The sequence below is a fragment of the Entelurus aequoreus genome, linkage group LG04, assembly GCF_033978785.1.
Source record: "Entelurus aequoreus isolate RoL-2023_Sb linkage group LG04, RoL_Eaeq_v1.1, whole genome shotgun sequence".
NCBI lineage: Eukaryota > Metazoa > Chordata > Actinopteri > Syngnathiformes > Syngnathidae > Entelurus > Entelurus aequoreus.
The window spans coordinates 30550996-30570693 of record NC_084734.1 but is presented as its reverse complement, the minus strand read 5'-3'; the positions used below and the strand labels follow the sequence as shown (position 1 = coordinate 30570693).

At 41.8% G+C, this 19698-nt stretch overlaps 1 protein-coding gene across 1 annotated transcript; it reads right to left on the bottom strand.

Annotated features, from left to right (window-relative positions):
- Positions 1-2312: 2312 nt before the first annotated feature.
- On the bottom strand, positions 2313-19431 carry zbtb2b (zinc finger and BTB domain containing 2b). The gene is made up of 3 exons (XM_062044583.1): positions 19093-19431; positions 8590-8770; positions 2313-4950 (listed from the first exon to the last, which is right to left on the bottom strand). Exons 2-3 carry the CDS (start codon positions 8760-8762, stop codon positions 3630-3632), a joined length of 1494 nt encoding a protein of 497 aa, XP_061900567.1. The 5' UTR covers positions 8763-8770; positions 19093-19431; the 3' UTR covers positions 2313-3629.
- Between the last annotated feature and the right edge of the window lie 267 nt (positions 19432-19698).

Sequence of the window (19698 nt, the reverse complement as noted above, 5' to 3'; positions counted from 1 at the left end):
ATATACATACATATATATATATATATATATATATATATATATATACTGTATATATATATAATAATAATGAATTAGATTTTATATCGCGCTTTTCTATTATTAGATACTCAAAGCGCTCACAGAGAAGTGGGAACCCATCATTCATTCACACCTGGTGGTGGTAAGCTAAATTTGTAGCCACAGCTGCCCTGGGGTAGACTGATACTATATAATATATATATATATATATATATATATATATATATATATATATATATATATATATATATATATATATATATATATATATATATATATATATATATATATATACATACATTCATTAAATATATATATATATACATATATACACACATACATACATACATACATATACATACATATATTTATATATATATATACATACATATATTTATATATATATATATATATATATATATATATATATATATATATATATATATATATATATATATATATATATGTATATATATATGTATATATATATACAGCTCAAAAAAATTAAAGGAATACTTTGAAAACACATCAGATTTAAATGGTGGAAAAAAAAAGTGGGATATCTATACTGATATGGACAGTTTAATGTCTCAGGAACAAAAGGATGCCACATCTTTTGATGGAAATAAAAGTTTTCAGCCTACAGAGGGCTTAGTATGTAGACACCCCAAAAATCAAAGTGAAAAAATGATGTGGCAGGCTCGTCCATTTTGCCTAAATTCAATTTCTGCAACTCAAAATTATTTTCAATATCTCGTGTGGCCCCCACGTGCTTGTATGCATGCTTGACAAGGTCGCGGCATTCCCTAATGAGACGACAGATGGTGTCTTGTAGGATGTCCTCCCAGATCTGTCTAAGGGCATCAGTGAGCTCCTGTAAAGTCTGAGGAGCAACCTGGCGGCGTCTGATGGAGCGAAACATTATGTCCCAGAGGTGTTCTATCGGGTTTAGATCAGGTGATCGTGAGGGCCATTCAATTGTGTCAATTCCTTCATCCTCCAGATACTGTCTGCATACTCTTGCCACATGAGGCCGGGCATTGTCGTGGACCAGGAGGAACCCAGGACCTACTGTACCAGCGTAGGGTCTGACCATGGGTGCAAGGATTTCATCCCGATACCTAATGGCAGTCAGACTGCCGTTCTCTAGCCTGTAGAGGTCTGTTGGTCCCTCCATGGAAATGCCTCCCCAGACCATCACTGACCCACCACCGAACGGGTCATGCTGAATGATGTTGCAGGCAGCATAGCGTTCTCCTTGGCTTCTCCAGACCCTTTCGCGTCTATCACAGGTGCTCAGGGTAAACCTGCTCTCATCCGTGAAAAGCACAGGGCGCCAGTGGCGGACTTGCCAATTCTGGTGTTTTATGGCAAATGCTAATTGAGCTCCACGGTTCTGAGCAGTGAGCACAGGGCACCCTACAGGACGTCGTGCCCTGAGGCCACTCTCGTGAAGTCTGTTTCTGACTGTTTGGGCAGAGACATTCACACCAGTAGCCTGCTGGAGGTCATTCTGTAGGGCTCGGGCAGTGCTCAACCTGTTCCTCCTTGCACAAAGCGGCAGATATCGGTCCTGCTGACGGGATGAGGAGCGTCTACGGCCCTGTCCAGCTCTCCTAGAGTAACTGCCTGTCTCCTGGAATCTCCTCCAAGCTCTGGAGATTGTACTGGGAGACACATCACATCTTCTTGCAACAGCACGCATGGATGTGCCATCCTGGAGGAGTAGGACAATCTGCGCAACTTCAGGAGGGTTAAGAAATCGCCTCATGCTCCCAGTCGTGATAATGACTCTAGCTAAAGCCAACACTTGTGGAAAAACTGTTAAAAAAGATCAAGAGGGAGGATCTTGAAATGGCCTCCACCTGCAAAACCAGTCCTGTTTTGGGGGCCATCTCGTTGTTGACCCTCTAGTGCACCTGTTGTTAATTCCATCAACACCAATGCAGCTGAAACTGATTAACAACCCCCTCTGCCACGTACCTGACCAAAACCTTATCAGAAAAGTGCAATTGAATTCATGCCATGATATATATATATATATATATATATATATATATATATATATATATATATATATATATATATATATATATATATATATATATATATATATATATATATATAAAAATATATGTGTGTGTGTGTGTGTGTGTGTATATATATCTATATGTGTGTTCAATATAGTTATGTAACAAAATGTCCGTTTTGGATAAGTCAGGCTAAATTAAGTGTTCTAATTGTCAGAATAAGGTTTCTAATAAGAACCATACTTATCATAAGACACATTTTGTTCGTTCTTCACTTTATTAAAAAAAATAGTTGATAGAGAAAATAAAAAGACTCACATTCCTGAGAGCACATTGATCACAGTAGATGTCACTGAGGGGGCGGGACATCATGTTTGAACTCAAGTATTATGGGATGGACTAGTCCTAATGTCTCCATAAACAAGGGCAGGGACAAACAGGACGGTGTCAAACTTCTCAACTTCCTGAGATAGCCACAGGTCTCAGCGCGCAGGCGCACACGCACGCACTGAGCTGAAGACGTACAAGCTCTTGAGTGCTGGACCTTAGCTGACAGTCAAACAGCGCCATCTAGCAGTCGAACTGCAACAACACAACCACAGCTTTTCAACATGTTTCTGTGTGCCCTTTTTTTTTTTAACACAAATTCAAACTTCAACTGCATCAGAGTCGAAAAGGACAACTCATATTTAGCTCGTGTGAAAAAAAAAAGTCTAAAAAGGACATCATATTAAATGTATTGTTCAATGAAAAGCACGTTTCTCCACATTTTGGGGCAAAATCAAATATTTTGAAAACAAATATATTTTAAAAAATGTATTTTTTGGATAAAAATATTTTTCTTAATTTGGAGATGCATGCTTTTCTTTGGAAAACAACTATGAGGAATTGTGTCTTTAATATATTGAATGATTATTCCTAGCAGGGCTGTTGTCAAAATAGTTATAAAGTTAAGGCTACTTTTGTTAATTTCTTGCTCATCCATAATGCAATTCTACACTTAAAAGCTACATTTATAATAATAACAATAATAATAATAATAATAATAAGTTATTTGTCAATGTATCAAAAAGTAGTCCAAAAAATATTTAGGGGCGTTTGGAGTGGATTCAAGTTTACTACAAAAACAAGTTGAAAAATTTTTTTAAAATTAAAAAAAGTTACCGGTAATAATGAAAATGGCACAAAAGTAATTCTCCAACTTGTGTTTTAGTTTTCCAAAAAAAAAGGACCAAACTTTGATATTGTAAAAAGTAAGTGTGCTTGTTTCCAGTGGCGGACCAAAACAAACACCATGAAGGTCAACAAATAAAAAAGGTGCAGCTTGTATTGACCAAACGACAAAGAAAGAAACACAATGGTGCTGAAGTCAAAAGGAAGACAGCAAGATTGTCACGGGCTTTTGTCTTTTTCAATGTCTTTGCGTTTCAGTTGGACAACAACAACATCTCAGAGTGGAGCCTCTCACTTCCTGTTTCAGGGTAGAAGTCCAGCAAGGTGAGACAGATGAGACAAGATGGCGTTTTGGATTCAAGTTGGCTGACAAACAAACCATCGCTGACGTCACGCTAAGAAAAGTGGCTACTCCACCAGGACGTCCTCCACCTTGATGGCGTCGAGCGGCGTGCCCGAGTTGGACAAATCTGATCCGTCGTCTTTGGAAACCTCCTCGTGCTGCGCCAGCATTCCTGCTGTGGCGTTGCCCTGGAGCCCTGCCAAGCCCCCCTGGGTGAAGCACAGGTGTTTGATGACCTCGTTGGGGCTGGAGAAGGTGGTGGCGCAGATGTTACACTTGTAGGGCTTGGAAGACGCCAAGAACATGGCCTCCATCTGGCTGCTGTCGTCGCCCGCCGCGCACAGTTCCATGCTCTGCCGGTCCACCAGCGTGTAGGCGTCGGCGCCCTGATTGAGGCACACGTGGCGCGCGGCCTGGTTGGCGCGGCAAAAGCTCTTCCCGCAGGCGCTGCACTTGAAGGGCTTGCCCGTGTGGATGTACATGTGCTCGCGCCAGTGGCTCTTCTGGATGAACTTGCGGCCGCACGTGCAGCACTCGTATTTCCGCCGCTTCAGCTCGCGGTCCAGGTCGGCGCTCTCCAGGTTGTCGATGTCCGCAATGTCTGACGGGGGCGGCGTGTCCGCCTGGGAGTTTAAGCCGCCCACCCCCCATCCGGAGGTGGACACCTCAGCGCGAGGGGAGTCTGAGTTGTTGCCCGAGGCCGGCATTTGCTCGCCGTCGCTGATGACCTCCACCGAGGTGCTGGTCTTGCCGGCCTCCAGCATGGTCTGCTCTGCACTCATTAGAGGGGAGGGGGCGCTGTTGAGCTCCCCTGAGCTGTGTGCCAGCACCTGAGTGTGCTGCAGCAGGTGCTCCCTCAGCAGGCTCCTCTGGTTGAAGCGACTCCTGCACAGGTGGCAGGAGTAGTGCTTCCTGAAGGAGGCGCTCCTCTTCATGATGCTGGGCTTCACGTGCAGGATGGCGTTGGCGGAGGCCACGTCGGCGCCGAGCGAGTCCAAACCCGACGCCTCCTCGGCGGAAAATGGAGCTCCGCTGGCGCAGGCCTCCGCTCTTGGAGGTGAGGGCTTGGACGGAGCCGCGGCGGCAGTGGCGAGCTGCTCCATGTCCACCGGCGAAGAAAGCGGTGTCCCCGCCGACAGCGCCGCCTGCTGGTCGGCGATCTGGATGCCGTAGAGGGAGGTGGAGAGGTTGAGGCTCTGCTCCGGGTGGGAATACGCCGACTGGCTGGCCTCCTGCAGGAGAGGGTAGGCGTGCAGGAAGCGCACGCCTTGCTCCAGGCGAGCGGGGTCAATGAGCTGAGGCGCCAACTTGCCAGTGTACATCAGGTTGAGCAGGTAGCTGAAGATGTCAGGCTGGATGTCGGCCGCCTTCAGACGCACACAATCACTGGGAAAACACAATGATTAGATTTACTTTCACAATCAATTACGGACAATTAGTGCCCAAACGTTTTGCCTCCAAGGGCCAAAATGAAAATGTGCCAAATGTCCACGTGCCAAAAAGCCATTTTTTTTTACCATACAACAGCAGCACAAGTGAGGATATTAGCCTCACACCGCCATATAAGGTAGTAGAGATTGTCACCTTCAATAGATGGCAACTACCGGTAGTTTTAGACTTAGAGTTAGACTTAGACAAACTTTATTGATCCACAAGGGAAATTGTTCCACACAGTAGCTCAGTTACAAAGGATGGAAAGAGTAAGGATGGAAAGGATAATCCACACAAGGGCAGAAAAAGAGGGCGAAAACAAAAGGTATAAAGTAGACAAAAAATGTACCATAGTAGCAATATAAAATATGTAATATTTACATATTATATATACAGTAAATGGGTTATACTTGTATAGCGCTTTTCTACCTTCAAGGTACTCAAAGCGCTTTGACACTATTTCCACATTCACCCATTCACACACTGATGGCAAGGCCCTAACCATGACCCATCAGGAGCAAGGCTGAAGTGTCTTGCTCAAGGACACATCGGACGCAAGAGGTTGGTAGAAGGTGGGGATCGAACCAGGAACCCTCAGGTTGCTAGCACGGCCACTCTCCCAACCGCGCCACACCGCCCCAGTAACAGTATACAACATACTTTTATATTATATTATTATATAAAATATAGGCTGTAAAAAAAAAGATCTATAGATTTTATGGTAAAAAAACTACCAACTCAGTCACCAGAGTTTTACCGTAAAATGTAAATGATAAATGATAAATGGGTTATACTTGTATAGCGCTTTTCTACCTTCAAGGTATTCAAAGCGCTTTGACAGTATTTCCACATTCACCCATTCACACACACTTTCACACACTGATGGCAGGAGCTGCCATGCAAGGCGCTAACCAGCAGCCATCAGGAGCAAGGGTGAAGTGTCTTGCCCAAGGACACAACGGACGTGACTAGGATGGTAGAAGGTGGGGATTGAACCCCAGTAACCAGCAACCTTCCGATTGCTGGCACGGCCACTCTACCAACTTCGCCACGCCGTCCCAAATGTACTGTTTTTACACCAAACTATTGTAAATTTAAAAACTATATAATATTGTTGTTTTCTGCAAAACTTCTGGTGACTGAGTTGCCCATTTTTTTCCCCCCTGTAAGATCTATGTTCCCCGTTTTAATAGCACATTACTGTAAACTGAAAAACAGTACCAGTGTTATTATTACGGTAAATTTTGGCGACTGAGCTACCAGTGTTTTAAAGAAAATAAATAAATTGAAAAACAGTACAACAGTTATTTTTACCACCAAATTCTGTGCTGCCACTTTTTTTAACCTTAAAATCTATGTTCCGTGTTTTTACAGAGAACTGTAAATGGAAAAATGGTAGCACTGATGATTTTAAAGTATATTTCCAGTGGCTGAGCTGCCAGGTTTTTACAGTAAAATCTACAGCAGGCCTGGGCAATTATTTTACCTCGGGGGGCCAAATTTAGAGAAGAAAATGTGTCTGGGGGCCGGAATATCTATTTTTAGAAACACTAGTAAAAAACCTCACAATAATGTCTGATTGAATGCTAAAAACGTTATGACAGATCACTTTAAAAAAACGGAATTAGAATTTAAATTTTTTTTACTGAATGAGACACCCAGAATGTACATGAAAATAAAGAATGTGGGATTTACAATATTAACTATGAATATTGACAACATATGAACGTCACACCCTCTCTCTATCGACATATTTTACAATCAAGCGAAATGCAACAAAAATGCAACAAACACAACGAAATATGAAAGCGAAGGGTAAAAATCCCACCTACAATCTCATATATCTGATATATCACAAAGCTTTAGAACTTTGTTGTAAAAATCTCCTTCCGCGTCTGTCCCTGACACCCACATTTCAGGCTGGCCGCTCTGGAAACACTCTGTGGAAACGCTCCCCACCCACACTGCTTGGTGCCTCGTCTAAGCTGCTGTGACTTAGATTACCATAGTAACTAATTAGATTACCATAGTAATTAATAAGATTACCATAGTAACAAGTATAGCTTTAAGCACAGATTCCAACCCTTGAAATACTTTGTATAGTTCAAGACTTACGGTCATTTGAAAACATCACTGCACATCATAATGGCAGCTACAGTTTCCATCTTAAAGAGCTAAAAAAATTATTTGGGAATGTCCGGCGGGTTAGATTGAATTGATCTGGGCATGCATTTGCCCAGATATGATCTACAGACTTTTTACAGCGTAGCCTTGACAGAGGTCAGTATGAATATGTATACTTTGGGCATCCCCTGCTCTGGAGGTGGACCAAATCTGGTGGTGAATGAGCAAATGCCATCAGGCTACAGTGGCTGTTTAGTAGAGTGCGTTGAGCTTTGCGCACTTTCGATGTCGTGTTTCATAAAAGCATCGACATTTGGTGTATTTGTCAGAATAATAATAGCGCGGTAAAGGTGCATGTTTTAAAATACGTTCACTCTTGTGTGTGCAGCGGTTGAAAAGTAGAATAATCACATGAGAGTGTGTAGCATAGTTAGCTAAGAAAGGAGGTATTATAATGACGGTCTGCAGAGGGACGTAAACAAAGATAGGACTTTGCTTTGATTATTGATTAATGGTGTATAGAAGTAATAGTAATAAAAATAATAATAATAATAATATGGGCTGCTTACATTGCAAGCGCCCATTCAAAGTAAAAGTAATATTTATATTACTTATATTAATAATAATTAGTAATAATAATTAGGGATGTCCGATAATGGCTTTTTTGCCGATATCCGATATTCCGATATTGTTCAACACTTAATTACCGATACCGATATCAACCGATACCGATATATACAGTCGTGGAATTAACACATTATTATACCTAATTTGGAAAACCAGGTATGGTGAAGATAAGGTCCTTTTTAAAAAATAAAATAAAATAAAATAAGATAAATAAATTAAAAACATTTTCTTGAATAAAAAAGAAAGTAAAACAATATAAAAACAGTTACATAGAAACTAGTAATTAATGAAAATGAGTAAAATTAACTGTTAAAGGTTAGTACTATTAGTGGACCAGCAGCACGCACAATCATGTGTGCTTACGGACTGTATCCCTTGCAGACTATATTGATACTGTATTTGGTATAATATAATAATGTATATAATATATATAATGTAGGAACCAGAATATTAATAACAGAAAGAAACAACCCTTTTGTGTGAATGAGTGTGAATGAGTGTAAATGGGGGAGGGAGATATTTTGGGTTGGTGCACTAATTGTAAGTGTATCTTGTGTTTTTTATGTTGATTTAATAAATAAATAAAAAATAATTAAAAATAATAATAAAAAACCGATACCGATAATAAAAAAAACAGATACTGATAATTTCCGATATTACATTTGAAAGCATTTATCGGCCGATAATATCGGCAGGCCGATAATATCGGACATCTCTAATAATAATACACTACTTGGCTGCAAGCAGCAGAGGCGCTGCTGATTTAGCATTAACTAGTCTGCTAAGCGTGGTTGCTTGCTAAAAACCCCGCTTGTCCCCATTGTGGGTCTGTGCCTGCTGTACCTGTCCTGGTGAATGAAGAGCATTCTGAAGTAGTTGGAGAAGGCAGCCAGCACGGCTTTGTGGGCTTTAAAGAAGACGTCTCCTATAGCCACCGTGCAGTCGCACAGGAAGCCGAACTCCCTCTGAGCGTTGAGCTGCTGCAGCAGGATAAGACCGTGGTTGGCCAACTCCATTCTTCAACCTACACACACACACACACACGCACACACACACACATCAGTTTCCTGTCTGTGACAAGACCGGAGGTTGTTACTACCGCAGAGAACCGTGGCTCACAAGAGCTGAAGACTAAAAGCCCTTCACTAATTAGAATTACTTGACAAAGACCATGTGCTTGTCGTCAACTGATGTTCTTACTGTTTATAACCGCCAACATGAAAAAAAAAAAAAATCATCTCCCTGACTTGTTTGCTCCACTTTAGAGAGAAGAGGCGTTGAAATGCTCGTTTTTTTTGATTGTAGGCTTTAAACACTTCCCCAGGCTTAGTTACAGCTACACATCTTAAAATAAAGGTCGAAGCGCTGCCAACTGTCAGTCAGTCAGCTCCATGATGTTGTTTACCTTTGCAAATAGGCTAACCAAGCATGATGCTGCTCACTGCTCCCCTCACCTCCCAGGAGGTGATCAAGGGTGATGGGTCAAATGCAGAGAATAATTTCGCCACACCTCGTGTTTGTGTGTGACTATCATTTGTACTTTAACTTTAACTTAACTTAATGATGCTGCCATTGACTGTAACGTAGCTCACATAGCTATGCTAGTGTTGCTAACATGTGTGTCCTCCTTCCCACTCCTTAATGTTACATTCTTGTATGTGATATATGGCATCTATAATGTTGGGACAAGTGTAGAGTTAAGAGTGTATATGTGAAAAGCGGATAAAAGCACACAATACTGCTTCTTGGAGAGTAAAACTGCAACAATATGATCATTTCCTATCATGATTATTGTGACAAAAATGATCATGGTCCTCATTATCGTGGTATTGTTGAGTGTGCTCAAAAATAACTTTTACACACACTGAAATCTTTTAACTAAGTCTATTCGAAAACAAACTTTTTTGGCAGAAGAAATATTAAATATTGTTCTTGCTTCTTAAGATCCATATGAATTGTACTTGAATGTTTGAATAGGTTTATCTTCTTCCTAATGTTTTTAATGGTAAAGAAAATGTTTTACTTCCGGTTTATGTGACATCACACCAGTTCACTTCCTGTTGTCATTTAATAGATCGATTTGTTTATACCAGTTTAGATTGGGGTATGTCATGCAAAATTAACTATTCTTACCTATTGGTACCTCTTTTGTGTATTTGGGATCTGCATAAGTCCCAAAAGTTTGAAAGCAAACCATGGAGGCATTGCCAAGATGTTTATAAAACAATCTTGCCTTCCTTCATACTTCCGACAATCGAGCCGTTTGGAATTTGCCCAATTTGTGCCGCATTTGCCAAGTGTGACGGAAGCAGATATCTCCATATATGGTAGAGATTTACCCGAAAAGCTTTGCACGAGTCCGCTGTTGTAGTCAAGAAACTCCATTTGTTCTCTATGCTCTTGTTGTAGAGTAGACTGGCTCGTACATGCACATGCATCCTCCGCTGTTGCCATTGCTAATACAAAGTAGCGTATAGTTGTAACTTGTCAGTGGACTCCATATCAACACCATCATCAAGCCGCTTTTTAACGCCTCTTCAGAATGTGCCGTTTCGTAGGCGGTCTTATTTACGTGCCTCCACTTCGACTGCGTCTTGACCCTGCTAGACATATTGTAGTTTTTAGCGCTTCCATATGGAGTCTACTGACAGATATAAGTGAGAACTATACACTACTTTGTATTAGCAATGGCAACAGCAGAGGATGCATGTGCATGTACAAGCCAGTGTGCCCTACAACAAGAGGATAGAGGGGAAAAAAGAAGGCACTTATTGACTACAATGTAGGACTACAATGGCGGACTCATACAAAGCACTTTGGGTACCATATATGGAGATATCCAATGACAAAAATGTCACGAATTAGGCAAATTCTTAACAGCTCATTTGGAGGAAGTATGAAGGAAGGCAGGATTATTAATAAATATCTAAGCCAGGGGTCTCTATCCAACATGTTGAAAGAGCCATATTTAACCAAAAATACAAAAAACAAATCTGTCTGGAGCCGCAAAAAGTTAAAAGCCTTATGTAAGTGCTATAATGAAGGCAACACTTTAAGTAAGTGTCTCAGAGGGTTAGATAACTCCTGGAAATTACAGTCTTAAAACTGCCAAAGGTATAGATGTGTGTGTCCAAGTTAAAGGAAAGGACAGGCTGTCTTCTTCTAATGGATTTTATACAATCTTTGCCAGCTGGGTAACGTTTGCTGTGGTCTGGAACAACATGGCACACAATCAGAAATGTAGCCAATATTACATACAGATAATGTGTCATGAGCAATGCAAATATAAATTAAAAACACAAAGGACATAAGTGAATTATATTTATATAGCGCTTTTCTCTAGTGACTCAAAGCGCTTTACATAGTGAAACTCAATATCTAAGTTAAATTTCAACCAGTGTGGGTGGCACTGGGAGCAGGTGGGTAAAGTGTCTTGCCCAAGGACACAACGGAAGTGACTAGAATGGCGGAAGCGGGAATAGAACCTGGAACCCTCAAGTTGCTGACACGGCCACTCTACCAACCCAGCTATGCCGCCCCAATAAGTAAAGGAAATTAAATGAACTCATATATACCTACAAACGAGGCATAATGATGCAATATGTACACACAGCTAGCCTAAATAGCATGTTAGCATTGATTATTAGCACTCCACGCAAGTCAACAACATCAACAAAGCACACCTTTGTGCATTCACGCACAGCATAAAACATTTGGTGGACAAAATGAGACAAAGAAGGATTGGCATAAAACACGTCTTTCTGTGGCAGCGTCGGAGAAAGTTGTACATGTAAACCAACTACGGTGAGTTCAAGGACCGCCAAAATTAGTAGGACACAACGGCGCTGGCCAAATACTGTCATCAGTGAAGCATAAACACAAACATTAAACAGTGGGCTTTCTAATAATTAGGAAGGTTTGTGTCTTGTTTGTCCTCCTGCAGAAACATTATTAAAACAACAAAATATATTTTTCCACCATCTTTTTCCATTTTTGAAAAAGCTCCATAACTCGGTTGGTAGAGTGGCCGTGCCATCAACTTGAGGGTTGCAGGTTCGATCCCCGCTTCCGCCATCCTAGTCACTGCCGTTGTGTCCTTGGGCAAGACACTTTACCCACCTGCTCCCAGTACCACCCACACTGGTTTAAATGTAACTTAGATATTGGGTTTTACTATGTAAAGCGCTTTGAGTCACTAGAGAAAAAGCGCTATATAAATATAATTCACTTCACTTCACATATTAAAGAGAGCTGACCACCGATCAAGGCAATGCCTCCATGGTTTGATTTCAAAATTGCGGGCCTTATGCAGATCCAAAATACACAAAAACAGGTACCAATGGGTAAGAAAAGACGGGTTTTGCGTAATAGGTGTCCTTTAAATATAAAAAAATAAATCCCAACATGACCCCCTTTAACAGGGAAAGACGTTAATGTGTCTTGTATTCATGTTAGCTAGGGCAAGCAAGCCCTACCTTGCTTCTCCAGTAAACGAGCAAGCATCCTGTGAGTTTATCAGAAGGTTATCAATCATGATTTTACAATCATTTTAATTAAAAACGGTAAAACTAATTGTTAGGAGGTTTACCGAAGTTTATCATCCATCCATCTTCTTCCGCTTATCCAAGGTCGGGTCGCAGGGGCAGTAGCCTAAGCAGGGAAGCCCAGACTTCCCTCTCCCCAGCCACTTCGTCCAGCTCTTCCCGGGGGATCCCGAGGCGTTCCCAGGCCAGCCGGGAGACATAGTCTTCCCAACGTGTCTTGGGTCTTCCCCGTGGCCTCCTACTGGTCGGACGTGCCCTAAACACCTCCCTAGGGAGGCGTTCGGGTGGCATCCTGACCAGATGCCCGAACCACCTCATCTGGCTCCTCTCAAAGTGGAGGAGCAGCGGCTTTACTTTGAGCCCCCCCCCCCCGGATGGCAGAGCTTCTCACCCTATCTCTAAGGGAGAGCCCCGCCACCCGGCGGAGGAAACTCGTTTCGGCCGCTTGTACCCGTGATCTTGTCCTTTCGGTCATAACCCAAAGCTCATGACCATAGGTGAGGATGGGAACGTAGATCGACCGGTAAATTGAGAGTTTTGCCTTCCGGCTCAGCTCCTTCTTCACCACAAAGGATCAATACAGCGTCCGCATTACTGAAGACGCCGCACTGATGCCTGTCGATCTCACGATCCACTCTTCCCTCACTCGTGAACAAGACTCGAGGTACTTGAACTCCTCCACATGGGGCAGGGTCTCCTCCAGAACCCGGAGATGGCACTCCACCCTTTTCCGGGCGATAACCATGGACTCGGACTTGGAGGTGCTGATTCTCATCCCAGTCGCTTCACACTCAGCTGCGAACCGATCCAGTGAGAGCTGAAGATCCTGGCCAGATGAAGCCATCAGGACCACATCATCTGAAAAAAGCAGAGACCTAATCCTGCAGCCACCAAACCAGAGCCCCTCAACACCTTGACTGCGCCTAGAAATTCTGTCCGTAAAAGTTATGAACAGAATCGGTGACAAAGGGCAACCTTGGCGGAGTCCAACCCTCACTGGAAACGTGTCCGACTTACTGCTGGCAATGCGGACCAAGCTCTGACACTGATCGTACAGGGAGCGGACCGCCACAATCAGACAGTCCGATACCCCATACTCTCTAAGCACTCCCCACAGGACTTCCCGAGGGACACGGTCGAATGCCTTCTCCAAGTCCACAAAGCACATGTAGTAAACATGTAGAAGTTTATCATAATATCGTTAATTTCCTATTGGAGACACAAACTGTAGGACAAACAGTTCATTAGCATTCAAGCAACAGACACAAAATGGTACGATTTGCTAAAATAAACTCTAAATTTCATCATGAAGGCTCAATTTTGGCCAAGTCACCTTTAATCTATTATCATGGGGTACGTATTCGGTGAGAAATGTCGATTTTTACATCAAGCAGGCTTTCACACGCTTGACTTTCTTCCTCTCAAGTCTTATGCACCGGACATGTCAGAGCTTGACGCGTCCCGCTGACCTATTGGAACGGGCGGCGTCAACCCGAGAGGTCCCTGGAGGACCGGGAAGGCTTGGGGCCGTCACATGATCGGGGTGATGGGTGTCGGCACACATTCCTCCTTTCCACCCATGGGGAAGACCTTCTCCGGGAAGAAGGCAAAGCATGACGGAAGCTTGTCGGTTCATTTACTTAGTGTAACCGTCAGTGTGGAGCTGAGCACCCCCACTACAGGATAAGTACTGCACTGCCACAGGTGTGGGTGTAGTTACAGGAAAGGCCGTGTTTACCACAGGGGCATTTACACAACGCTGTTAAAATATATCACATGCACTAGGGGTGTTAAAAAAAAAAAAAAGATTTTCGAATGAATCGCGATTTATATTTGCAACGATTCTTAATCGATTAAAAAAATAATAATCAAAAATCGATTGTTTTTAAAAATCCTGTCCTGTCCAGTCACTCAGGCAAATCATATTGTTGATGTAGATGCCCATATCTGCTGTAAAGATTTACTTTGGAAAAGAGAAAAGTTAGATACTTCTATTGTTACCTTATTTATATTTGACTTTATTAAATGTTCGGGTAGAATTTTATTAAACAAAACCAGTTTTCTTTTAAGTAATATAGAAATGTATCACAGCTGTTCATCTATTTTATGGAGGAATGTAGTTTATTATGGAGATGCACCAAACGTTATTAAAAAGTATGGATTTTGAATCGAGAATTGATTCTGAATTGTGCGGTGCCCAAAGATTCACAGCCCTAACATGCACGTAAAGTATGTTTCTACTAGGGTTGTACGGTATACCGGTGTTAGTATAGTACCGCGATACTAATGAATCATATTCGGTACTATACCGCCTCTGAAAAGTACCGGTCCGCCACTTCTAAGTCACTAATCCTCGCCTCCATGGCGACAAATAAAGTAAAGTAAAGTATCATCCCTGCAGGACAAGAAATAGCTAAACATGCTTCACTACACACCGTGGTTTACCAGCGTCAAAATGTAAACAAACGCCATTGGTGGATCCACACCTAACATCCACTGTAATGATACCAAGTACAGTGGTGTATCTAGTCGATACTACTATGATTACGTCGATATTTTTTGACATCACAACATCTTTAGTTTAAAAAAAATGTATATTATGTTTATAAACTCAGGAAATATGTCCCTGGACACATAAGGACTTTGAATATGATCAATGTATGATCCTGTAACTACTTGGTATCGGATTGATACCCAAATTTGCGGTATCATCCAAAACTAATGTAAAGTATCAAACAACAAAAGAATAAATGATTACTACATTTTAACAGAAGTGTAGATAGCACACTTTAAAAGAGAAAGTAAGCAGATATTAACATTAAATGAACAAGTAGATTAATAATTCATTTTCTACCACTTCTTCCTAATAATTTTGACAAAATAATAGAATGATAAATGACACAATATGTTACTGCATACGTCAGCAGCTAAATTAGGAACCTTTGTTTGCTAACTTACTACTAAAAGATAAGTTGTCTTGTATGTTCACTATTTTATTTAAGGACAAACTTGCAATAATATGTTTAATGTACCGTAAGATTTTTTGTTAAAATAAAGCCAATAATGCAATTTTTTGTGGTCCCCTTTATTTAGAAAAGTACTGAAAAGTATCAAAATAATTTTGGTACCGGTACCAAAATATTGGTATCAGGACAACACTAGTTTCTACTTAACAACAATGGTGCTGTTTACTACACTGGAGCAGCAATATCCCACGATAAAAACATGTAACCAGGTAGCTTCTGCAAATAGTGTCTCTATCGCCAACTACTGGCGTGGCATGCATATCGCAGTGTCTTCAGCTTGTTTTTGCCGGGTTTCCAAGTGAACAGAGATTGTTTTGACAATATTGTCTGTACGCAGCATTAACTGCACCTTATAAACCGGCGGCCCATCTTGCCATCTGCCTGGAGCAGATGGTCGCACACCCGGCGTCCGGTCCTCGCGTCTCCTCTACCCCGTTAAAGAAAGAAAGACCCACTTAGCAATAAATGTGTTTTTTTTGCCTGGAGATTGTAAATAGGATGTTGTGGGAATTGATCACACAATGAAAGTCAGCTGTGTGAAACACTACAATTAATCCGTATGCAAATTATAAATGACCAAATAGAAATAATCTACCTTGGTATATTTCCTGGATGACCTATCTGCTTTATGTGTGTATCCTCTTTTTTAACTGAACAAAACTCAACATTCCTGTCACTGAATACCCCAATGATCCTAGCAGGAAGCAGATGATTTTAGCTAAGCGTCAAAAATAGTCCCTCATCCGTTTGATTTCAATACTTTGAAACAAATATAGCCCAGCTTGAATAATTCATCAGTTTATAAAAGTGTTGCCTTTATAGTGCATAGTAAAACACTCCATCTGTTTAGTTTGATACAAATAATCCATTTATCTGTCCTGTTAAGTCTTTAAAATGAACTCAACAAGTCTTTATTAGTCTGAGAGAGGATGTTTAAGCATAGACTTGATTAACTTAACTCTTTGGCTTTTATGCTTAAACTCTGGTTTGTCTGCTAATGCACGTAGAATGAAATGTCTAAATGGTCGGGACTTTGTTCAACTTCAGTTGTATTATTTATCCTCCAGAGAGGCAGTGGACATTTGCTTTTGCTCTACTTCTTTTGTCAGAGTTACAAATTCCAGAGGGGAATAGCCCGTTATTGCAGGCTTGTGCAAAACTACTCATTCTAAATTTCAATTCAGTTATTTTAATTGGATTTACAGAAAGCGGAATTAAATGATGGCCAAGTAACAGGAATAATTTGTCACGTTTTTGTCTTAAACAGTCGTGTATGGAATGTGAAGCATGGTTCAAGAAATCTGCGTTCAAAGAACTCCGGCTTATTAGTGATTCCCAGAGCCCAAAAATAGTCTGCGGGCTATAAAGCGTTTTCTATTCGGGCTCCGTTACTCTGGAATGCCCTGCCGGGGGTAACAGTTAGAGATGCTACCTCAGTAAATAAATTATAAATGGGTTATACTTGTATAGCGCTTTTCTACCTTCAAGGTACTCAAAGCGCTTTGACAGTATTTCCACATTTACCAATTCACACACACATTCACACAATGATGGCTGGAGCTGCCATGCAAGGCGCTAACCGGCAGCCATCAGAGGCAAAGGGTGAAGTGTCTTGCCCAAGGACACAACGGACGTGACTAGGAAGGTAGAAGGTGGGAATTGAACCCCAGTAACCAGCAACACTCCGATTGCTGGCACAGCCACTCTACCAACTTCGCCACGCCGTCCCTAGGAGCATTTAAGTCCCACCTTAAAACTCATTTGTATACTCCAGCCTTTAAATAGACCCCCCTTTTAGACCAGTTGATCTGTCTCTTTTCTGCTCTGCCCCCCTCACCTGCGTGGAGAGGTCACTAGGTGACCACAGATGACGCGCTAGCTGTTCAAAGTCGGGACCCGGGGTGGACCACTCATCTGTTTATCAGTTGGGGATGTCTCTGTGATGCTGACTTGTCTCCACTCAAGATGATCTCCTGCTGGCCCCACTATGAACTGGACTCTCACACTATTAACTAGATCCCCTCAAAGGTTTCTCATTGTATCCCATTGGGTTGAGTTTTTTTTTCCCCTGACGAGGATGTCGTTGTGGCTTGTGCAGCCCTTTGAGACACTTGTGAATTAGGGCTATATAAATAAACTTTGATTGATTGATTGATTCTGGAATGCACTAAGATAGGGGGGGCCCAAACTCTTCCCAGCCAGGGCCACATACAGAAAAATTGAAGGATGTGGTGGCCACTTTGATACATTTTGTACATTACAGAAACTAAAATCAATACAATGCAGATCAGTCAAATTCAATATGCTAAACTACCAAAGCAAAACATCCACATTAAAGTTAAAGTTAAAGAACCCATGATTGTCAGACACACTAGGTCTGGCGAAACTATTCTTTGCATTTGACCCATCACCCTTGATCGCCCCCTGGGAGGTGAGGGGAGCAGTGAGCAGCATGGGAATCATTTTTGGTGATTTAACCCCCAATTCCAACCCTTGATGCTGAGTGCCAAGCAGGGAGGTAATGGGTCTCATTTTTATAGTCTTTGGTATGACTCAAGGCCTATATTTGTGTAATCGGAATCAAAAATGTAATAAAATGTATAGAATAATAATTTGGTAATAAAAAACAGCAATGTCAATAGGGCTTTTGCAGCGCTTTGCCTTGCTGCTCAGGCCCTAAATAGTGTGATATGTAATCTAACCCGCTGGAAATGTTGAATTTATTGTTCTTCTTTACAAATGATAGTATTGTTCAGACAAGTAAAACTTATTTTGAGGGCTTTTTGAAGGCTTAATTTACCATATCTTGCAAGAAATGTTTACATATTTTTCATTACAGGATGCGCAACAATCATCAAAGACCATAAACAGGCCATTTTAGTTGTCAGTTCCCATTTTTTTTTCTGTTTTTTGCATGTTATTTTCTAATCGTGTTTATTTTGTCTGAAGAATGTGTCACAGGCCAAAAAAAAAAAGAGCCGCGGGCCATTTGTGGCCCTGGGCCACTCTTTGGACACCACTGCACTAAAATTATCAATTGGAACTGCAATTCCACTTCCTTTTTTCAACCTCAATCAAAATTCAATTCAAATTGGATTGGAATTTAGGACATATTTTCAATCCAATTCGGAAATTTGCACAGACCATGTGGATTGTTTGAATGAATGAGAAAATAATGGGAGGAATCTTAAAAAAATATTTTAAAAAGCACTGAATAGCACGAAATTAGATAGGTTTAAATTAAATGTATGTTTTAGTTATAACTCTAATTTTAAAACAAAAAGTGCAGTGAAAGCAGAAATGGGACTAACTGTTTAGGCAGGGCTTTCAATAGTAGCTTGTTTGCAGGCGATGTAGCACCGCCCCTGCTGGGAGGCAGACAGACACGTGGAGCAGCCACTTCCGTAGTATAAATAAGTTATTCCCACTTTTAAAAAAAACACTAAGCTTTTTTCCCACATTTCAAAAGTCACAAACACAACTGCGTGCATATGTGGGCAGCACTTGGGCGAAGTAAACATTTTTTTTTTCAAGGGCGAATGAGAATTGAGAACAGAAACAGCAGATTCGACACAATGTTGACCTAAAGTGGCTCGCACCAGAAACTGACGTGCTTTGCGCGCACGCGGGCCGGCGAGCGCGCGCACGCACCGAGGGGGATGGGGCTGCTTGCTAGCAAAGACTAACAACTTCCCCCGTGCGACAAACAAGCCAACGTATGAAAATAACGCTAATTGGGAGTCAAATGTTGCATTTTCGCGACTTCTCGGTCGTACCTTTTAGCACTCGCCGTCCGTCTGAGTCGTCGTCGCCACCGTCTGTGTGTCACCGGGCTGGAGGACTCTCGCTCTGCGCCGACCGTCCGTCCGTCCTCTCCGGGCTCCCAGCAGCTTTGTAGCGGCGGCGGAGAGGGTCGTCGGTTGTTTTCCGGTTTAGGGGGTTTTACGTTACAATCACATGACTGTGGCGAAGGAGCCAGCCAGCCGTTGCAGGATCCGTTGGGCAAGGGGGCGGTCGCGTTAACGTTAATTCCCCCCCCCCGCCCGCCAACACACACACACAACGCTCTGCCCTTTTTTTGTTGTTTTTAAGCCGCCGTTGGACCAAAAAAAAAAAAAAAGCCCCGCGGTGCGGAGATGAGCCGGCGACTTTAACCGCTGCTACACGCTAAATGTTAGCTTGCTGTTCCGTCTCTCTGCCATTTAAATGTCATATTTCCACTTGTTGTTTGACAATGCAACTTAGCTTATTATTTTGTATATTGCGACTATCTTAAAACTCTACCCTCAGTTATGAATCAAGTCATACATTAAGCATTATGTTAGCACCATCTTAAGGTCTTCTATAACACAGGAGTGATTTGCAGGTTGTTTTTTTTGGAA